At 36.1% G+C, this 19615-nt stretch overlaps 2 protein-coding genes across 3 annotated transcripts in view; one reads left to right on the top strand and one right to left on the bottom strand.

The window, feature by feature from the left end:
- LOC109103981 (tyrosine-protein kinase JAK1) overlaps positions 1-10948 on the top strand; it is a 36630-nt gene extending 25682 nt beyond the window's left edge. Inside the window, exons 12-24 of the mRNA XM_042758355.1 lie at positions 554-703; positions 996-1083; positions 2550-2677; positions 3267-3402; positions 4276-4427; positions 4530-4680; positions 4920-5008; positions 5131-5323; positions 5426-5550; positions 6937-7109; positions 7300-7417; positions 8619-8729; positions 9885-10948. Coding sequence (XP_042614289.1) covers positions 554-703; positions 996-1083; positions 2550-2677; positions 3267-3402; positions 4276-4427; positions 4530-4680; positions 4920-5008; positions 5131-5323; positions 5426-5550; positions 6937-7109; positions 7300-7417; positions 8619-8729; positions 9885-9986 — 1716 coding nt within the window. The 3' untranslated portion in view covers positions 9987-10948. The remainder of the gene's footprint in view (positions 1-553; positions 704-995; positions 1084-2549; positions 2678-3266; positions 3403-4275; positions 4428-4529; positions 4681-4919; positions 5009-5130; positions 5324-5425; positions 5551-6936; positions 7110-7299; positions 7418-8618; positions 8730-9884) is intronic.
- A 1949-nt stretch (positions 10949-12897) lies between these two features.
- LOC109104353 (ribonucleoprotein PTB-binding 2-like) overlaps positions 12898-19615 on the bottom strand; it is a 57735-nt gene continuing 51017 nt past the window's right edge. For both annotated transcript variants that reach the window (XM_042758358.1, XM_042758356.1), the window contains exons 13-15: positions 18659-18781; positions 16052-16249; positions 12898-14143 (exon numbers count right to left, since the gene is read on the bottom strand). In XM_042758358.1, the coding sequence (XP_042614292.1) occupies positions 14012-14143; positions 16052-16249; positions 18659-18781 (453 nt within the window). In that variant the 3' untranslated portion in view covers positions 12898-14011. The remainder of the gene's footprint in view (positions 14144-16051; positions 16250-18658; positions 18782-19615) is intronic.

A 19615-nucleotide genomic window follows, 5' to 3' on the forward strand; every position in this document is an offset into this window, starting at 1 on the left:
CTGCACCCCTTTACCTAAATTCATTACTTCAGACTTATGTGCCCTCTAGAAGCTTGTGTTCTGCAAGTAAATGTTGCTTTATTGTGCCATCTCAAAGAGGCACAAAATCACTTCCACAGACTTTTAAATTAAATGTTCCCTCCTGGTGGAATGACCTTCCCAACTTAATCCAAGTCCTTAGCCATCTTCAAGAATCAGCTAAAACACATTTCTTCCATTTTTATTTGACCCTCTAACTCTAGCACTCTCTATTTGAATTATTTTCTTTAAAAAAACGTGCCCCTTTTAGACTTGCAGTCTATTCATTTACTTACTGCTTGTTTTCTTAAAAAAAAAAATGCTTGCTCTATTCTTTTTCTATTCTACTTGTTATAGCACTTGCATATCATTGCTCTCTTGCTGATTTTGATTGTTTCCATTGTCCTTGTTTGTAAGTCGCTTTGGATGAAAGCATCTGATAAATCACTAAATGTAAATAAAAGTGTCTGTTAAATGACTGTTTACTTACTGATATGTTAGCTTCGCCTTTACATGACATTGTGGTCTTATTCAGGGTGAGCATTTGGGACGTGGAACCAGGACCAACATCTATGCTGGGATTCTAAAGCTAAAGACTGAAGATGATGATGACATGGGAGGATACTCACAGGAGGTGAAAGTGGTCTTGAAAGTGCTGGGCTCAGGACACCGAGATATCTCTCTGGTAAGACGCACATGTGGAATTACATGGCCTATTTAGGATTAAATTAAGTTTAGCAGACAAAATTATTGATTTCAGCTGTTGTAACTTTACCATCTCCTGACAGTCTTCATCATTTGTAAGTTGCTTTGGATAAAAGCCTCTGCTTAATGAATCAATGGAAACCTAATTGTGGTCATTTTCATATGTAATGAACCATGAGGGGTTTAAATTGAATTTTCCACTTTATCTCAACTCCCGGTATTCTTTCATCAGTGTGGTTGTTAAAAGTATGTGTTTCTCTGTCTTCTCTCAGGCTTTCTTTGAGACGGCTAGCATGATGCGTCAGATCTCTCATAAACACATCGCCCTGCTCTACGGAGTGTGTGTTCGCCATCAGGAGAGTAAGTACCATACACTTGCTGACTTTGTAAATTACCGAGAAAAAACTGGCCATCATACACTAAACAACTGAGGATCACACACTACCAGACTTTGACGTCATTTTGACTTGTTGCTAAAGATCTGCTCAGCATATTTGATATCCTCTGACTGGATGGAATCATAGTCAGAAGCTAAAAATAGTAGAGTCTGTGACCATCATACACTATGTGATTTTATATGGAGTCTATTAATTTAAATCTGTAGACAGGCTCTGACTTACAGCAGCTAGTGTCACCTTGTCCAGACTGCAAATAAGGGCAAACTTTTTTTAGTATATTCTAGCCTTAAAGGATTAGTTCACTTCCAGAATAAGAATTTCCTGAAAATTTACTCACCCCCATGTCATCCAAGATGTTCATGTCTTTCTTTCTAAAGTCGCAAAGAAATGAAGGTTTTTGAGGAAAACATTCCAGGATTTTTTTCTATATGATGGACTTTAGTTGTGGCCAACAGGTTGAAGGTCCGAATTGCAGTTTCAATGTAGCTTCAAAGGTCTCTATGCGATCCCAGCCGAGGAATAGGGGTCTTATCTAGCCAAACAATCCATCATTTTCTTAAAAAAAAAAAAATCCATGTTTTTCTCAAAACCTTAATTTCTTTGGGACTGAAGAAAGAAACACCTGAACATCTTGGATGCACTAGGGGTGAGTAAACTTTATGGAAAATTAATATTCTGGAAGTGACCTAACCTTTCTGACATCTGTTTCCAGACAGAGGATGACACACATCAGACTACTCAAGGTTTTAGAACTAGAACTTTTGGTTCTTTTTAATTCTGTTCTGTTGAAGTTTTGCATGATAAGTGTCAGAAATGGGTCGTTCTTTTTATTCTGCTTGTTGAATTGCAACCAGCAATCATAGTCACTGGTGCAAAAGTAATTTATTTATTTACAAACAAAACACTGTCATTCTCTGCCTGAGCGTGTAGATCTGGCACACTGGCAGTGTTATATTTGCAAGAGTAAAATGTTAAAACATTTCCTTGTTGCTTGAAAATCACAGAGAAATCAAACAGTAAATCATTGTTTTTCCAACAAGAATGTAGTGTTAAATGAGAATATAGAACTGAGTCTAACAGGATACAATTTTTGCATTATACTTCTGTGGCATGTAAATGTTTCATAAATGCTATTTTTCTGAGGAGGAAGCTGCTACCAAACACAGAACTCCATTAAATTGTTGAGCAATGCCTGCAGGTTAGTTATTTAATTGCAAACTACACTGCCTGGTCCATTGAGCAACAAACCTAAATACTCTGAGGATAACCACCTATGTGCACGCGATAGGTGTGTCTGCGTGTTTGCAAAAAAAGAATTTGCATAAATGAGTATGAACAGTGTTTGTGTGTCAGAGAGGAAGAACATTTGATAACGGTGGTTATTTGCATAAAATACCATTTGCCTCTCTCTCCCTTCTCCGTCTGTAGATATCATGGTGGAGGAGTTTGTTCAGTATGGTCCTCTGGATCTGTTCATGCGCAGACAGAGCACGCCTCTCAGCACTGCATGGAAGTTCCAGGTTGCCAAACAGTTGGCTAGTGCCCTCAGCTATCTGGTAAAGAAACAAAAACAAATGCACAAAACCTTGCCTTACCGGTCTTAAAAATAAAGTTGGTATGTGGGGATGCACCGTATTGAAATCCTGATCCTATACCAATATTCTTATAAGTGTTTATGACTGGAAAAACAAAAAATGATTGATAGTATAAATTTGCACTAATCCTACCTTTGTCAATAAGATTTTATTTTTTAAGTAAATTCTTTTTGATCTAGATTGATCAAATGTGATAGTAATGACATTTATAATTTTACAAAAGATTTCTATTAAAAAAATGCTGTTGTTTTGAAATTTATACACATCAAATTGCATCCTGTTTTCTTGAGCACCAAATCAGCATTGAAGACTGGATTAATGGCTGCTGAAAATTCAGCTTTGCCATCACAGGAATAAATGACATTTACAAAATATATTGAAATAGAAAACAGTATTTTAAATTTGTATATTATTTCACCATATTACAGTTTTTTTATGTATTCATATGTTCACATTTATTTTTATTTGAACTGTTAAGCAACATAGTGTAGCATATCAATAAAAATTATTATAATAAGTGAATAATGTGACTGTTCCGTGTATCCTGTAGGAGGATAAGAAGCTGGTTCATGGATATGTGTGCAGTAAGAACATTCTGGTGGCTCGAGATGGTCTGGTTGGAGAGGGAGGTCCCTTCATCAAGCTTAGTGACCCCGGCATACCCATTACTGTCCTTAGCAGAGAAGGTGAGAGATTCATTATGACCACTTTATTAACACACTATAAACATTTAGTCAGGTTATGACTGCCTTAATAGCATGTTAACACATTAACAGTTATAAAGGAATTTTTAAAAAAGGCCTTTACAGAGAAATAACATTTAAATAACAACTCTTATGTTGGCATTACGACAGGTTTATTTCATCAGCTTTTGATGCAATAAATAAATATTTTAAAAATATTAATAGATAATGTAAAATAAATGAACTTAAATGTAATAAATATTAATTTAAATATACCATATGTGCATTATAATAATATTGTATATAGAAAGAGTTGTATGGGTAAAATGTCAAGTGTCTATCTAGGATAAATGCATCTGAGTCAGTGCAGTGTATCTGATAGTAGGGCTCTATTGCACTGCGAAAATGGACTGCTCGGAAAAAATAACTGACAGGAATTTTGTTGGCCAAGATCCAGCTCAGCTCCCTGAAGCACTTTCAGAGACCAGAAAAGCTCTTTGTTTGCTGTATGTCAGGGACTGTTACAGGAAAGACTGGTTGTGTGTTTTGTTTTGGCGTGGTGGTGTGTGTGCTTCTCAGATGAATGAAAGGGGCACAGAGAGGGAAATGCGGCATACAAGAAAGCATTGCAGAGAGATCATGTGTTAGATGAAATGCCCTTTTAAAAGACATAAAAGCTCGATAACAGTAAAGATGATTGTTGAAACTACAGTGTGTGTTTGAATAAGGAAATGGTTGTGGAAACCCCCTAAAATGAGGATTGTTTACCCAGTAAAACCCAGCTTGGTTGTTTGAGTGTTAGTTTTATATTGATTTAAAACAATCCAATCTAGCATGTTGTTCATGCATGACTGTGTTCTTGGTGTGTGTCTGCAGAGTGTGTGGACAGGATTCCTTGGATTGCTCCTGAGTGTGTACAGGACACGGCTAATCTGAGCATTGCAGCGGATAAGTGGGGCTTTGGGACAACTCTGTGGGAGATCTGTTACAACGGAGAGATACCTCTCAAAGACAAAAAGCTCACAGAGGTAACGCATACACATGCTCTGCTAGGTACATGTATGTCTTAGCATGATCCTTTCTGTGCTGAAAAATTCTGCAATTTTCTTGTTGGTCTTCTCTGTGAGCAGAAGGAGAGGTTTTACGCAGCCCAGTGTCAGTTGGCCACCCCTGACTGTGAGGAGCTGGCCAAACTCATGACGCACTGTATGACCTACGACCCTCACCAGAGACTCTTCTTCAGAGCCATTGTCAGAGACATTGACATGGTGGAGAAACAGAGTAAGGAAAAGAAGTCAGGTTATACAGATGACAGAGACAAACACTTGATTAGTTATTTAAAATATTAACTGTTGGAACCAAAATAATACATTTATTTCCTTCCTTATTCTTCATACTGACCTCTTGTGGTTAGTACCAAGCACTACATTCATCATGCTAAAAATACTGAATGTGTGTTTAGTTCTGTTGTAGGTTATTAAATTTTCCATTAAATGTCCTCTTTAATGTTTTCTCTCTAGACCCGTCCATTCAGCCTGTTCCCATGCTAGAGGTGGACCCTACAGTGTTTGAGAAGAGGTTCCTCAAGAAGATCAGAGACCTTGGAGAGGTATTTACACTGTGTGTGTGTGTGTGTGTGTGTGTTTTGTCTTTAAACTCATCAAGGACAGACTGCTTATAGTTTCAGCGACCAGCTCCTGGTAGGACTGAAGTTCATCCTTGTGTTTTCAGGGTCACTTTGGAAAGGTGGAGCTGTGCAGGTATGACCCGCGGGGAGATCGGACCGGAGAGCTGGTGGCCGTGAAGTCTCTAAAGCCGGAAAACCGAGAAGAGCAGAGCAGTAACCTGTGGCGTGAGATTCACATTCTGAGAGAACTTTACCACGAGAACATTGTCAAATATAAGGGCATCTGCCATGAAGAGGGTAAACCACGATTCTGAACACCATGAATAATATAACACTGTAATGGCTTTTGATACCAAATGCACGAGTTGGTCGAGTGAATCTTTCCATGTTTTTGTTTTGGTGGGAGATCCATTAAGCTCATCATGGAGTTTTTGCCGGCAGGCAGTCTGAAGGAATACCTCCCAAGAAACAAAGCACACATAGACCTTAAAACCCTGCTCAACTATGCTGTGCAGATCTGCCAGGTAACATCATATTTGAATGGGTTATGATGCTTCACAAGTTGTCTAAAATTGTGACTATTTTCGGCATTTTTACCCCTAAAACACACACAGACACACTGAAACAAACATGTAATGAAATTAAAAGCCAGAAATAATCACAAAGAAAAGGACTATTCACATAAGAGCAAAAAATAAAAATGCTCTATTCTATTCATTCATGTTCTTTAAAACAAAAAAACAATGCGACTGACGAAAAAAGACATATGTGACAAAACCAGTCATAAGTAGCACGGGTCAATTTGTAGCAATAGCCAAAATACATTGTATGGATCAAAATGATCGATTTTTCTTTTATGCCAAAAATCATTAGGATATTAAGTAAAGATCAGTGTCGATGAAGATATTTTGTAAATTTTCTACCATAAATATACAAAAAATGTATTATCATTAGTAATATGCATTGCTAAGGAATTCATATGGACAACTTTAAAGGCCATTTTCTCAATATTTGATTTTTTTGCACCCACAGATTCCAAATTTTTAAAATAGATGTATCTCGGCCAAATATTGTCCTAACAAACCAAGCATTAATTGAAAGTTTATTTATTAAAAAAAATGTACCCTTATGACTGGTTTTGTGGTCCATGGTCACATATTTAAAAAAAAATATTTTAAAGTAAAGGCCTGTAACATTCACTTTAATTCAAAATACATGCCATCTGATCAAATCAATTTTATTTGGCTTAATGCAGTGATATAGTGAGTGATAGTGTGATGTGGAAATACTCTGTAGTATAATAAAAACTAATAGAGCTAGATTGTGTGTAATTTGCTGCAGTTTCAGTTACAATCAAATTGTGAGTTATTGGGTTTGGTAAGATTTTACAATACAATAAAAAAGGGATTATTGTGAAATCTTTTTACAATTGAAAATTATTTAAATAAAATTAAACATTTTCATGTAATATATTCTAATATGCTGATTAGATGCTCGACGCATATTGTTTTTTTAATGTTAAAAACAGTTTTTCTTTTAATATTTTTGTGCAAACCGTGATACATTACCATGATGAATAGAAAGTGCAGAAGAACAGCATTTATTTGAAATTTTTTCTAACATTGTAAGTCTTTACTGTCCTTTTTGATCATTGTAATGTGTCCTTACTGAATAAAAGTGTTTATTTCTTATATATACACATACATATACTTTCCACATTGCTTATTTATGTTCTGCTTGTTTGTTGTCTTTATGGTCTTGTACTCCGAGACCAACAATAACAACAGCTGCTTACAGTGATCCTTTGTGTTCTCATGCTCTGGGTTTCTGAGCCCATATGTTGTGTTTGAAATGCAGACATGGCTGTAACATTATGCTCAATCCTGCTGTTTTCTGACCTCTAACTCCAGGGCATGGACTACTTGGGCTCTCGCAACTACATCCACAGAGACCTGGCGGCCCGGAATGTTCTGGTGGAGAATGAAAGCACGGTAAAAATTGGAGACTTCGGCCTGACCAAAAGCATTAAGGATAATGAGGGTTATTACACTGTGAAAGACGATTTGGACAGTCCAGTGTTCTGGTAAGAATCTCTCATAAGAGGTCCTGCTATACAACAGTGACCAAGTACATTAAACTAGATCTCCATTAAATCTAATATGAGCCATATGCGTTGGTGATGTCATGTATCATCATCCATAATTGTATTCATGTAATTGTAAAATTCCCTTGGGAAATCCACTTTGTAATGATTCTTTTCCTCATTTTCCCAGGTATGCTCCAGAGTGCCTGATCCACTGCAAATTCTACAGGGCGTCTGATGTCTGGTCTTTTGGAGTGACCATGTATGAGCTGCTCACATACTGTGACACCTCATGCAGCCCAATGTCGGTAAGTGACCAGTCAGATGTTTTTAGCCCTGTCCCAAACACTCCAAAGCCATTGCATACTCGCTTTAAGTCTCCACTTTGGTGATGTAATTCGCATATGAACGCCCTTTTGAAACCTGAAAATAATAAATGGAATTCTTCTTTAATTTGTTTCTCAATTTAGAATCTTCATTTTCTTGACTGGGTATCAAACAGTGTTATTTACCAATGAGATACTATTATAGTTTTTAATATTTTGAATTGGATTTAATTTTTATATTTTCTGCTTTCATGTTAATTTTAAAGTTTTAGCTTTAGATATGTTTAAATATGTTTATAGTTTTTATTAGTTATTATTTCGGTTTGTTATATATATATATATATATATATATATATATATATATATATATATATATATATATATATATAGTAACTATAATAACCCTGGTTTCAAATGAAATATTTTATCATAATAACAGTGGAGCTTTCTGTCAGCAGGCAAGCAAATTTATTCAGCACATTTCATCCACCGTTGTAATTCAAAGTGCTATAAACAATTTTTTTTAAAAATAGTAATGATAAAACAGTTATAAATATAATAAAAAGTAGTAAAAAATTGAAAGAAAATAAGGTATACAGAAAATAAAAGTACAAGATGATTCAAATAAATATCACAAAATATCACAGCTGCATTTGACAGACGTATGTAATTATTTTTATGCAAATGTGTTATGTAAATATTTCCTCATGCAAGTATTTTATTGTGATTGCGTTTCTAATTCAGTGTTTGATTTTAAGCAGCAGGAGGGTAATACAGATTTATTGTGAAGCAAAACTGAGCACTTCTAGCATTTTCTTAGAAAGCCCATGTTCATTTCTGTAGGCTGAAAGAAGCTCTTGTTTAGGAGGTGCTGGTGAGTCTCTCTCTGAGAACATGACAGATGGTGCCAGTCTGTGCCCACAGTGGCAGATGTCTTACCCAACAGCCGCGGTAGACGTCTGCACACCAGTCTCCACTTTTTTTCTGTGTGCCACTTTGGGGAAACATTGTTATTGAGGGACTTGTCAGATTTTCACATTGTACACAAAGCAGATGCACAATGCAATGCTTTCTCACCCACTGAAAGCACCAAAGGGTTAAAGTTGGGTTTACTAGAGGAGACATGGATGAACGTTTAATACCTGAATTAGGCCAGTGACCTGACTTTGCTTCACCCCCACAGGTGTTCCTTAAGATGATTGGTCCAACACACGGCCAGATGACTGTTACTCGACTGGTCAAAGTCCTGGAGGAGGGAAAGAGACTTCCAAAACCAGACGGCTGCTCAGACAGGGTAATATATAGCTTCACTAAAACAAAATGCTGGGTATTTATATTCATTTAATTATTTTGGAAAGAACTTAATTCTTTAATTTAGCAAGGATACATTAAATTAATCAAAAGTAACAGTAAATACATTTAAAATATTTTTATTTCAAATAAATGCTGTTCTTTTGAGCTTTCTATTAATAATAATAAAAAAATTATTACTGCTTCTGCAAAAATATTAAGCAGTACAACCGTTTTAAACATTGATAATGTTTCTTGAGCAGCAAATCGGCATATTAAAATGATTTCTAAAACTGACGTTGACACTGGAGTCAGGGCTGCTGAAAATGTAACTTTGCCATCACAGGATAGCAATTACATTTTAAATATGTTAACACTGAAAAGAGTCTTTTTAAATTGTAATGTTTCACTGTTTTATTGTGTTTTTTAAATAAAAAAAATCGACTTGAGCTCCGATCTAAAAAAAAAAAAATTATTACTGACCTCAGACTTTTGAATGGTAGTGTATATTACAGATCATATTAGTATGATAACTTAAAGTAACTTCAGATCTTAAATAATGATAGAGAATTCTATGGAAGTCAGTTCACACCCACATATGCAACAGAAGTCTTAGGAGCAACCGTTTCCCCATAGACGTCCATTAGATCTCAAAGTGTTTTTAACTGTCAAGACTGTTTTACAAACAGTCAAACTAATCTTTTGCAGTAACTGACAATGAGCCTTTTATCTTTGAGCAAACATAATTCTTACATTTCATTTATTTACATAAAGTATGTGTTAATTCGGTGTTGTTTTTTACTTTTAATAAAAATATTATTTAACTCATCTATTTACATGAAGTATACATTTTTTATTTAAATGAATATGTTTTCAAGTAAACAGTTTACTTTAAATATTTTTAATTTGTTAAATTAGTATTAGTATGCATATTTCACTTTATTTGGCATAAACATTTCGGATATTAACATTTTGCAATTTTACAAAACCCCTTGCAGCCATACCTTGGTTGGAAAATCCTGCCATAGGATATTTCCTGCTTTATGAATTGCAGAATCACACATTTGTTTTATGATAGTGCAGGGTTAGATGATTAAACAGCAGGTATGGGCTGCGCTCAAGGGCTTGTGTCTGATTGTAATCTTTCGTGTTTTGACAGTTGTACAGTCTGATGAGGAGATGCTGGGAGGCGACACCTGAAAAACGGATCGACTTCAAAGGCCTGATTACTGACTTTCAGCAGATGATTGACAGTCAGTAACTCTGGAAATAAGATGGAACACGCTTCTTTTGCAAGAGGCAGTCCCAGAGAGTCCCGTACATCCCAAGAAAAAAAAAAAAGTGTAAATGTGCAGTGTAGCACTCTTTCAACATACTCTTTATCTTTCACCTTATGACCTCAAAAACTGCAGAACTTTTGAAATAGCCAAATAAGACACCGGTAGAACCACTGAATACTGTCCGGCCTCTCTTTGAATATGCAAATATGTAACTGCCAGTCACGAGCCGCTCATTTTTTCTTCAAGTTCAAATGCAGACTGGTGCGAAAAGGAAGGTGAATCAGGAATTTTGACTCGTGACACTCTCAGCTTCATATTGTGCCTCAGTGTCACAGCAGCCACCATGATGCATGTATGAATAACTCATTATTAGGTGCATTACAGCACGCGCTGTATGGATTCTTCCCATCGTGAGGTATACGCACCGACAGAGACTGAAAAAGAGGAAGACGAGGAGCATGTCAGAATGTAGATTTATTACACGTGTGGTCCACAGTTTGGAGCTTTGATAAGTGAATGTTGAGTGGATTATGCGCCTTCTCATAAGACGTGCAAAGTATGTTAAGCGCTCAAAGACTGTAAGTTTGTCAGACTTGGAGTGGACAGCTGTCCTTCTTGGAAAATTCCAAACGTTGCTGGATTACCGGAGAACTTTGAAATAGCATGCGCTGGTCAAGATGCACTATGCTGTCACATTCTAATAACTGTACTTCCTCTCTGAGCTTCACATTTGCCACGGAAAACTGAAGAGGATGATTCTGAGATCAGCATGTGGAAGGGTATTTGGCAAGGAGAATATGGGTTTAATGAAATGCCTAAAATTAGGCACTAGGGGGCAGTAGAGTTTCTGATATTTTTAAAAGAAAACAGTTCACATTTTATGTTGTGCAAATTATATTCCAGGCTCCGCTATCTTTCAGAAACTGAATAAAATGTAATAAGACGAATACGTTAGTATTTTATCTGTTCCTTTTTTTTTTTTTAATCAAAATTGAATTTATAGGTGATTAACAAAAGTGCAACATCTTTCTATCGGAGGTATTTTGTCATTGTCTAAAAGATGGATGCTGACAGTAAAGAGAAGGATCAGGGTGTAAACGTATAAATGAGTTTAGCATCTTAAAGTGCTTAAAAGCCTTAGCTGTTATTCATATTGCTAAAAGAAGACTAAATATTCAAAGACGCCCTAATTCCCATCTGATTATCAGATTATGGTTAATCCTCACACATGGTTCCTGTAAAGGGAAAATGATTCATCTGCCATGTGAAGGAATTATGAAAAGCATGTCGCTGTGTTCATATCTACACCTCCATGGTGGCCACAGTGGAGTTGAGAACGGTCAAAGGAAAAAGGCGACGAGAGACATCATTTTCCTGTCCTTTAATATGGAATGCAAAACAATTCCATCTGCTCAAAATTAAACCCAAACCCATCTTCCTCCAAAAAAATAAAATAAAAAAAATGACAACAAAATTGTATCCAACAGAGTAAAATGTACATAAATACACATAAAATAAATACTTTTGTTTTGCTGTTAAATACTCGTGTTGAAAACATCTACTGAAAAAAAAAGAGGAAAAAAGTTTTTCTTGTATTGCAGGAGTATATGCATGCTTAAATTCCACTGTTCCTAAAAATAGCTTATTCACAGTAAAGCAATATCAATAGAGTTTGGATTATAAAATATTGCAAAATCTCAATTCAAGGTTAAAAAGAAAAGAAGAAACTACAACCTTTTAAACTAAAAACAGGCTGTTGATGACCCTGCGTGTTTGAACAGGCAGTGGTACCTTCTACATCAAGAGACGCTTCAGTATTGCAAAGCTCTGAGATACAAGCACACATGTACACATTTATGATATTCAGAAGGATAAAAGTGACCTTGCAATGAGCAGAATTGAAAAAAATACAATACAGGCTTGACTTGAAATACAAGGGGAACATCAGTATGTGTTGACCATCAGCAAAAATGGTAAGAAATACCAGATTCATAAATGCAAAATAGGCACAATTTTCCATCCTTCACCTTTCTATAGAAACAAGAACACTTTAAAGAGATTATTTACTTTAGTAACTCAAACCCCTCTCTTAATGGTAAAAGAGTCAGACTCGCCTTGATTTGGGGCAGTGTTACGGCTGGAGAACAGGAGACTCATGGGAAGGTGACCAAAAAAAAAACGTGCTTTATAATCCCTGTGGAGTGTCATTTTGCAACAAATCCCATTTCTGATTATTTAGAAACAAGCAGCAGGAGTCAAACTGAACTTGAGCACACACAACTAAAACTGCTCACATTTAACATTTTATTCTTAAGCATTTCTAGTGTTTCCTGGAAAAAAGGCCTCTGTGTTTAAAAACGGTAGTTTTGTGCTGAAAGTGGGACGCAGAGCCTCAGGTACTGATGTAAATTTGGGATTGTCTTTATACTTGTCAGAATACAAAAATGCAACATAAATAGGACGCGATAACAGAGGCTGCTCCTCAAATGTGCTGTCAGTCTGTTGTGGAGGTGAGAGAATGGCTTTCAGAGAAAGAACAACCGAGAGACAATCACTTCAAAAGAGTAGAAAAAAGGCGGCACAGATCCTTCTACATAAACAGCTGAACGCACCAGGCAAACGCCTGTATGTGCTATGTGATAGACAATCTGCTGCCAGACTGCATCCAACCAGAAACCAACAGCGTACTGCAAAAAAATCTATCTTATTGAGTAAATAAAAACAGAATTTTCATATTTTGGTGAACTATCCCTTTAAGACTTTATTTGTCCCATTGGGAGATTTCTGCCACTTGTTTTAAGTTTCTAAAATAAGACATAGATTATTTTAATATCTCACATATTTTGCCTCTCAAGTATATTTATCTTTTTAAACGTATATTATAGCAAAAAAAAAAAAAAAAAAAAAAAAAAAAAAACTGATATGGGTTTAAAAAACAGGATTTTTTGCAGCATAAAATCACCAAAATACAGACTCTCTCCATTAAAGAAGTAAATAGATTAAACCACAGAATAACAGACTACTAATATCCATATAAAGGCATTATATTAGATTATTACCATGTGGGTGTTTGCATCAGGGCTGTTTGCCAGGTGTTTATCTTATATGTAACGCCTCCAACCCATGACACCCTTCCAGCAGATTATTACTACTACTATTCTAATGTATTATTACTCATACTGTTATTAAAAAGAAACCACTGGCAGCATCGTAGCTGAAAGTTTTGTGGAGGTCACCCCACCGACACCTGGGGGAAAAGTCACCTTGACGTGCTGTATGTGGTGGTAGTTTCTCCAGAGAAGTTATTGAAGTTATTGAGGTTATTGCCTTAGCCATGTCTTCTCCGAGCGCCATGTTTTAAGGCTCCTGCAGTATTCAGAATGGCTGATCGTTCCTACAGATACAGCAGTATGTACAAAGACACACATTAAAGATAAATCCTCAAAGATATGAACACGTGTTTCCTGTACACTTCGGAAAGCGATTTGATAGTCAAGATAAACAGTGGCACATTAAGCAAGACGTTAATATTAATAATATCCTCAATGTCTGTACACAGTAAAAAATACACTCATTTAGCAGAATATACAATATACATTGGCTATGCCCTACCCTGTCAGAAAAAAAAGAAAAAAGTTGTTATACTCTGAGTGTAGCTCAATCTTTATCAGCCCTTAACCGTTTGTACAGTAAAACACGGACATGAACCCCCCCCTCTGGAGTGGAATGGTACGTCCCGCCTGGGAGAGAGGTAAAAAGGCAGAACAGAAAAAGAGAAATATCAGTTATCTTAATGCATCATTTGGGACAGAGTCAGAGCAATCTAGCGTCGGCCAGAAATAACAACAGTACCCAGATCCACATACAGTTCAAGAAGAGGAAGAAACCTCCTTACGCACAATAAAATGTACAATCTTTTCATAAATATCAATAATAGACTAAAAGTTAAGGCCTGGACATGACAACGGCAACATACAGCGCAGCGAGTAATGAGAGCGAGTGCGAGTTAGATCCTCTTCTTCTTGAAGTAGTCGGCATACTGGCCCCCAAGACCCTGTGAGTGCTGGCCTACATACTCTGATGTCACTTCCTGTGTAGGCAGTGTGGGGTATTCTCGCTTCTGCCCTCTAGCCTGACTCTAGAGAGAAAGAAAGAGGTTGATTATAACAGAAGTGATTACAGTGATTAGAATGAGTTCACCTGTTTGCTGATTGATGATGATGTACGCGACTCATTGTTCACTGTATGCTTGAGTTTGAGTGACATACTGTAAATGAGTGACGGGTTTTTTGTGTTCCATACAGTAAATGACTGACGCCGTCTCCCTCAGCCCACCCACGCGTCTGAGGAATTTACACTGACTCTTGCACTACGATAAAGCACTCATTTTTAAATCAGCGAAGTGCAGTTAGAGGTGTTTATCTCTCAATGTGTCAGTCTTCTACTTCCAACTGAAGAATAAAGTTACTGCCAGACTCGAGCAGAGAGCAGAAACACACACCGTATGTATTCACTTGACCTTCTATCCATCTGTCTTTCTATCATTTCATATATTAACATTTCATATATTGTTCTGTTTGTCTAATATAATTATACTAGTACTACTGCCAGGGCATTTTAATAGGGTTCATGAAAAAAAAAAAAAAAAAAAAAAAACATTAAAAATTTGCCTTTATGGACGTTAAATATCACACTTGCACTATTTTTGACTGAAATAGTGCTTGATATTTTATCATTTACACTTTTATTGGCCTTGTCAAACTTACCTAAAAATGTTCAAGGCACAAAGCACAACAACACAAACTAATAAATGGTGGTGTTGCAATGTTATTCAATATTTAAGCCATTACTAGACATTTTGCACTCATAGGTTATCAGTGTTTTCATTTATCATTTCAAAACGTTGTGTGAAAGAACACTTTATGGTAAGCAATGATAAATAACTACTGGCATTTTGTGAGGCTGTGATCTATAGAAACACGTTTTTGCCTCTCTTTTTGTTGAAAAAAAAAAGTTATTTGCGGAATAATTTTTAGATTTGTGAGATAAAGTTTAAAATAATAAATAAAATCATACTGTGAGTTATAAAGTTACAAGCAACAGTTGCAATTTGGCTTATAAAGTCACACTGTGAGGTATAAAGTCACAACGTGAGATGTAAAGTCATAATGTGAGATATAAAGTTACAACTGGAAAATATAGTCACATTCTGAAATATTGGAAATATAAAGTTTTAAATACCTTTTTATTTTATGTATTTTTTTTTTAACTATGGAAGCCCATTTCCGCCTCAATAACAGAGTAGATTAACGCTGGTGGACTTGAACTTGAAAAATGGTATATATTGTAGTCTTTCCGCGGTTGAAACTGAGGCACTACAGCGATCTGTCACGACACATTAAAGAGCCACAAAACAGTATTTATTGTTTGAATTTCTTAAATAAAGGACAACATTTGAAAGCTGAGACTTTTTTTCATACCAAAAATAACCTGCTCTGTCTTGTCTGTCTGCATGTTGTCAGTTTCCTCTTTGCTCCACTATGTATTTTTCACTGTGTGAGAGCATGATGTGTGGCGTGAAAGCACCATGGCTTGTCGGACATAGCAACAGTAATGAAGGGAAGGGACAGTTTTGGCAAGATATTTGTTTAAATTTCAACAAGAAGGGTGTAATACTTTGTATGGCAAAATTCCCATTCCCCGATGTGAATTTCACAATAAACTTTAAACAAACTTATTTGTCGCATTTACCAATTAAAAGCTGCTTAGTTTGGAAGTGGCCTCTCAGTAAGCAGTGTTTCGTGCATCGCTACACTACTGAGAATGGACAATGGACTTACTTTGCCTGCAAAAATTTGCTAATGTTATCATGCCTTAACCTTTTCGACTGAAATGACACTTTTTTTTTTTTTCCTGGAATCTAAACACATGTAATCTTTCAGGTGTCTGCTGTAGTTCTAATATATCACAATATATGTGGTTCGTTTCACTTCTCTTTCTCTTACACACAATTATACACACATTTTATATAGAAAGACACACTCACATAATAGTAGTTGTTCCAGTCGGTGGCTGAGGGTGTGGCGGGTGTGTGCGTGGCAGGACTGGGCACGTGTGTGTGAGTTGGTGTGATGAAGCTAGGCATGATGGGTAGGGCACTGTAGGTGGGCAGCAGGGTCTGAGCAGTGCCGTTCAGAGAGGTGTGCAGAGGCCCACTCAAGGGGGTCTTCACCACCTCCACCTCCTATACAGAGACACCATCAAACATTTATACATACACTTATACAGTATCTCTCCATATGCAACACACACTATTCAGATTACAGGTCTCTCTCTCGCTCTCTCTCTCACACACACACACACACATACTATTCAGATGACAGGTCACTCTCTCTCTCTCACACACACACACTGGCCCAGCTGCTGTGCTGAGGAGTGATAGAGTGTTTTTAGCAGGATCTCATGTCCTGAAAGTGTCATGAGACTAAGTGAGGAATGTGTGTCTGACCTGTAACACCACCTGCCACCACATTTACTTAAGCTCCTACACCTCACACAAATACCACAAACACTCAAACATGAGCTAACTTCTATCGCAACACGCTTTGTGTATACAGTCCACAAAGCCTGCACATAAATCAGCTCACAGTCTTTAATATGTACAATGTAAGAATGAAGATTTAATTAAATTTCGTCAGTATTTCTAAGTCATTAATCAAATAAGCAAATTTGTGACAGTGCAACAATGGCGTTCATGCAGCTAAAGTGCTGCTGTCATTTCAAAAGCAAAAGAAATTCTAGATAATTTTTCAATGTTTCACTCACATTATGGCAATAATATAATTTGTAGTGAAAAAAAGTATTCAAAAAGAAATTTACAAAGCAGACAGTAATTGAATAAAGAAAAACATGTTTGACGGTTTCCACAAAAATATTAAGCAGCACAACTTTTTTCCTGAAGGATCAAGTGACACTGAAGACTGAAATAGTGATAGCTGCTGAAAATTGCATTTCAAAATACATTCAAATAGTTGTTTTAAGTTGTAATAATATTTCACAATATTCCTGTTTTTGCAGTATTTTATCAAATAAATGCATATGTACAGAGCCCCGCACATGACATGCAAGAAAAAATAAATAAATCATGAGCACAATTTACTAATTCATTCCCTCGATGTACTGAAATCTGCACACGATTACTATTTTGTTCCCTCGATTTGATAATTTGTTCCCTCGATTTGCTAATTTGTTCCCTCGATTTGCTAATTCGTTCCCTCTATTTACTAAATCGTTCCCTCGATTTGCTAATTCGTTCCCTCGATTTGCTAATTCGTTCCCTCGATTTACTAAATCATTCCCTCAATTTGCTAATTCGTTCCATCGATTTGCTAATTCATTCCCTTGATTTGCTAATTCGTTCCCTCGATTTACTAAATCGTTCCCTCGATTTGCTAATTCGTTCCCTCGATTTGCTAATTCGTTCCCTCGATTTGCTAATTCGTTCCCTCGATTTACTAAATCGTTCCCTCGATTTGCTAATTCGTTCCCTCGATTTGCTAATTCGTTCCCTCGATTTGCTAATTCGTTCCCTCGATTTACTAAATCGTTCCCTCGATTTGCTAATTCATTCCCTTGATTTGCTAATTCGTTCCCTTGATTTGCTAATTCGTTCCCTCTATTTACTAAATCGTTCCCTCGATTTGCTAATTCGTTCCCTCGATTTGCTAATTCGTTCCCTTGATTTGCTAATTCGTTCCCTCGATTTATTAAATCGTTCCCTCGATTTGCTAATTCGTTCCATCAATTTGCTAATTCATTCCCTTGATTTGCTAATTCGTTCCCTCGATTTATTAAATCGTTCCCTCGATTTGCTAATTCGTTCCCTCGATTTATTAAATCGTTCCCTCGATTTGCTAATTCATTCCCTCGATTTGCTAATTCATTCCTTCGATTTGCTAAATTGTGCGCACAATTTACTAATTCATTCTCTCAATTTATAAATCGTGTGCACGATTTAGCAAATCGAGGAAACGAATAGTAAATCGTGCACATGATTTATCCTACTATTTTTTCATGCATGCCATGTGCGGGAATCCGTACATATAAATAAATAATTAAATAAACTAACCAACCCCAAACTTCTGAATAGCATGCATTACAGCTAAAAAAAAGACCATGTATAAAAGCTTAGCTTATTGTTTTTATTTTATTTTACCTACATTTTGGTAGTATAGATTTTGTGTTTTGCTAAATGCATACAGTTTGCATACTGTATATACCTACAGCAAAATGAAAGTCTGATTTCTGACCTATTTTGGTCTGTGACCGTATGAACAATTGGCAGTAAGTCATAGAATGATCTGTCATAGAGAGATGCCGTGTCAGGCACTTAGACACAGTGGAAGTCCAGGCTTTTGACTTTTCTGACATCTGTCATAAATATGACGGCTGGAGTATTTCTACTTCTAGAGAGTGTGTGAGGTTTGGGCAGTGGGTGAACCGTTTAGCATTTCTGCTGCAGTGTATGTATGTGTATTCCTGCGAGTATAATCCCCCTTTTTTCTGAGTTTTGAGATGGTCAGAGATAGTTAATGTACACTGTATAGTGAGCATCATTAAGCATGATTTGTTTCAGTGTGTGTTTGTTGAGTACCTTGCTGACATCTCGGTGCTGGTAGACTTGAGCAGCTGTCTGGCTCATCTGCGTCTGAGAATAGTACTGACTGACAGCATGCATGTAGGAACTGTAGTCTCCGTATGAGGAGGTGACCACCACCTGTGACAAACACAAACACATTTGTTATCATGGTGGGAACTTTCCATGGACTTCTATTGTTGTTCATGACATCGTCATGACTATCTCCTTACTAAATGATTACCCAAATTATTATTATTATTATTATTATTTGTCAGCAGAACCCCTCTGACATAAAATAAGTACACCCTAAAACTAGGACTGGGTATTTCACAATTTGATTCCGATTTGACTGATTATTTTGGATATATAGCAGGTTCAATACATGCCAAATTTTCTGAAGGGAAAAAAAAAATCTCTCAACTAATGCAAAATATACATGAGAGTCAGTTGGTACTACATTAGCCTACTATAATACTCAAGGTTAAAATTAACTGATTTGTATACAAACACTTAAATTACACTCAATGAAGTTTTTATAATAAAGTTATAATACTAACTTTACAATTACTGTACATTATTATATTTCTACTCCAATATATAAATATAAATATAAATATAAACATTTAAATTTTGGCTGTCATAAAAATTGATGGTTTTATTCAAGCATAATTTAATATTGAAAAACAGTAAAAAATTAATTATATGTGGCCCTGGACCACAAAACCAGTCTTAAGTCCCTGGGGTATATTTTTAGCAATAGCCAAAAAAAAAAAAAAAAAAAAAAACATTGTATGGGTCAAAATTATCGATTTTTCTTTTATGCCAAAAATCATTAGGATATTAAGTAAAGACCATGTTCCATGAAGATATTTTGCAGATTTCCTACTGTAAATATATAAAAAATTATTTTTTGATAAGTAATATGCATTGTTAAGAATTCATTTGGACAACTTCAAAGGTGATTTTCTCAGT

The sequence above is a fragment of the Cyprinus carpio genome, chromosome A6, assembly GCF_018340385.1.
Source record: "Cyprinus carpio isolate SPL01 chromosome A6, ASM1834038v1, whole genome shotgun sequence".
Taxonomy (NCBI): domain Eukaryota; kingdom Metazoa; phylum Chordata; class Actinopteri; order Cypriniformes; family Cyprinidae; genus Cyprinus; species Cyprinus carpio.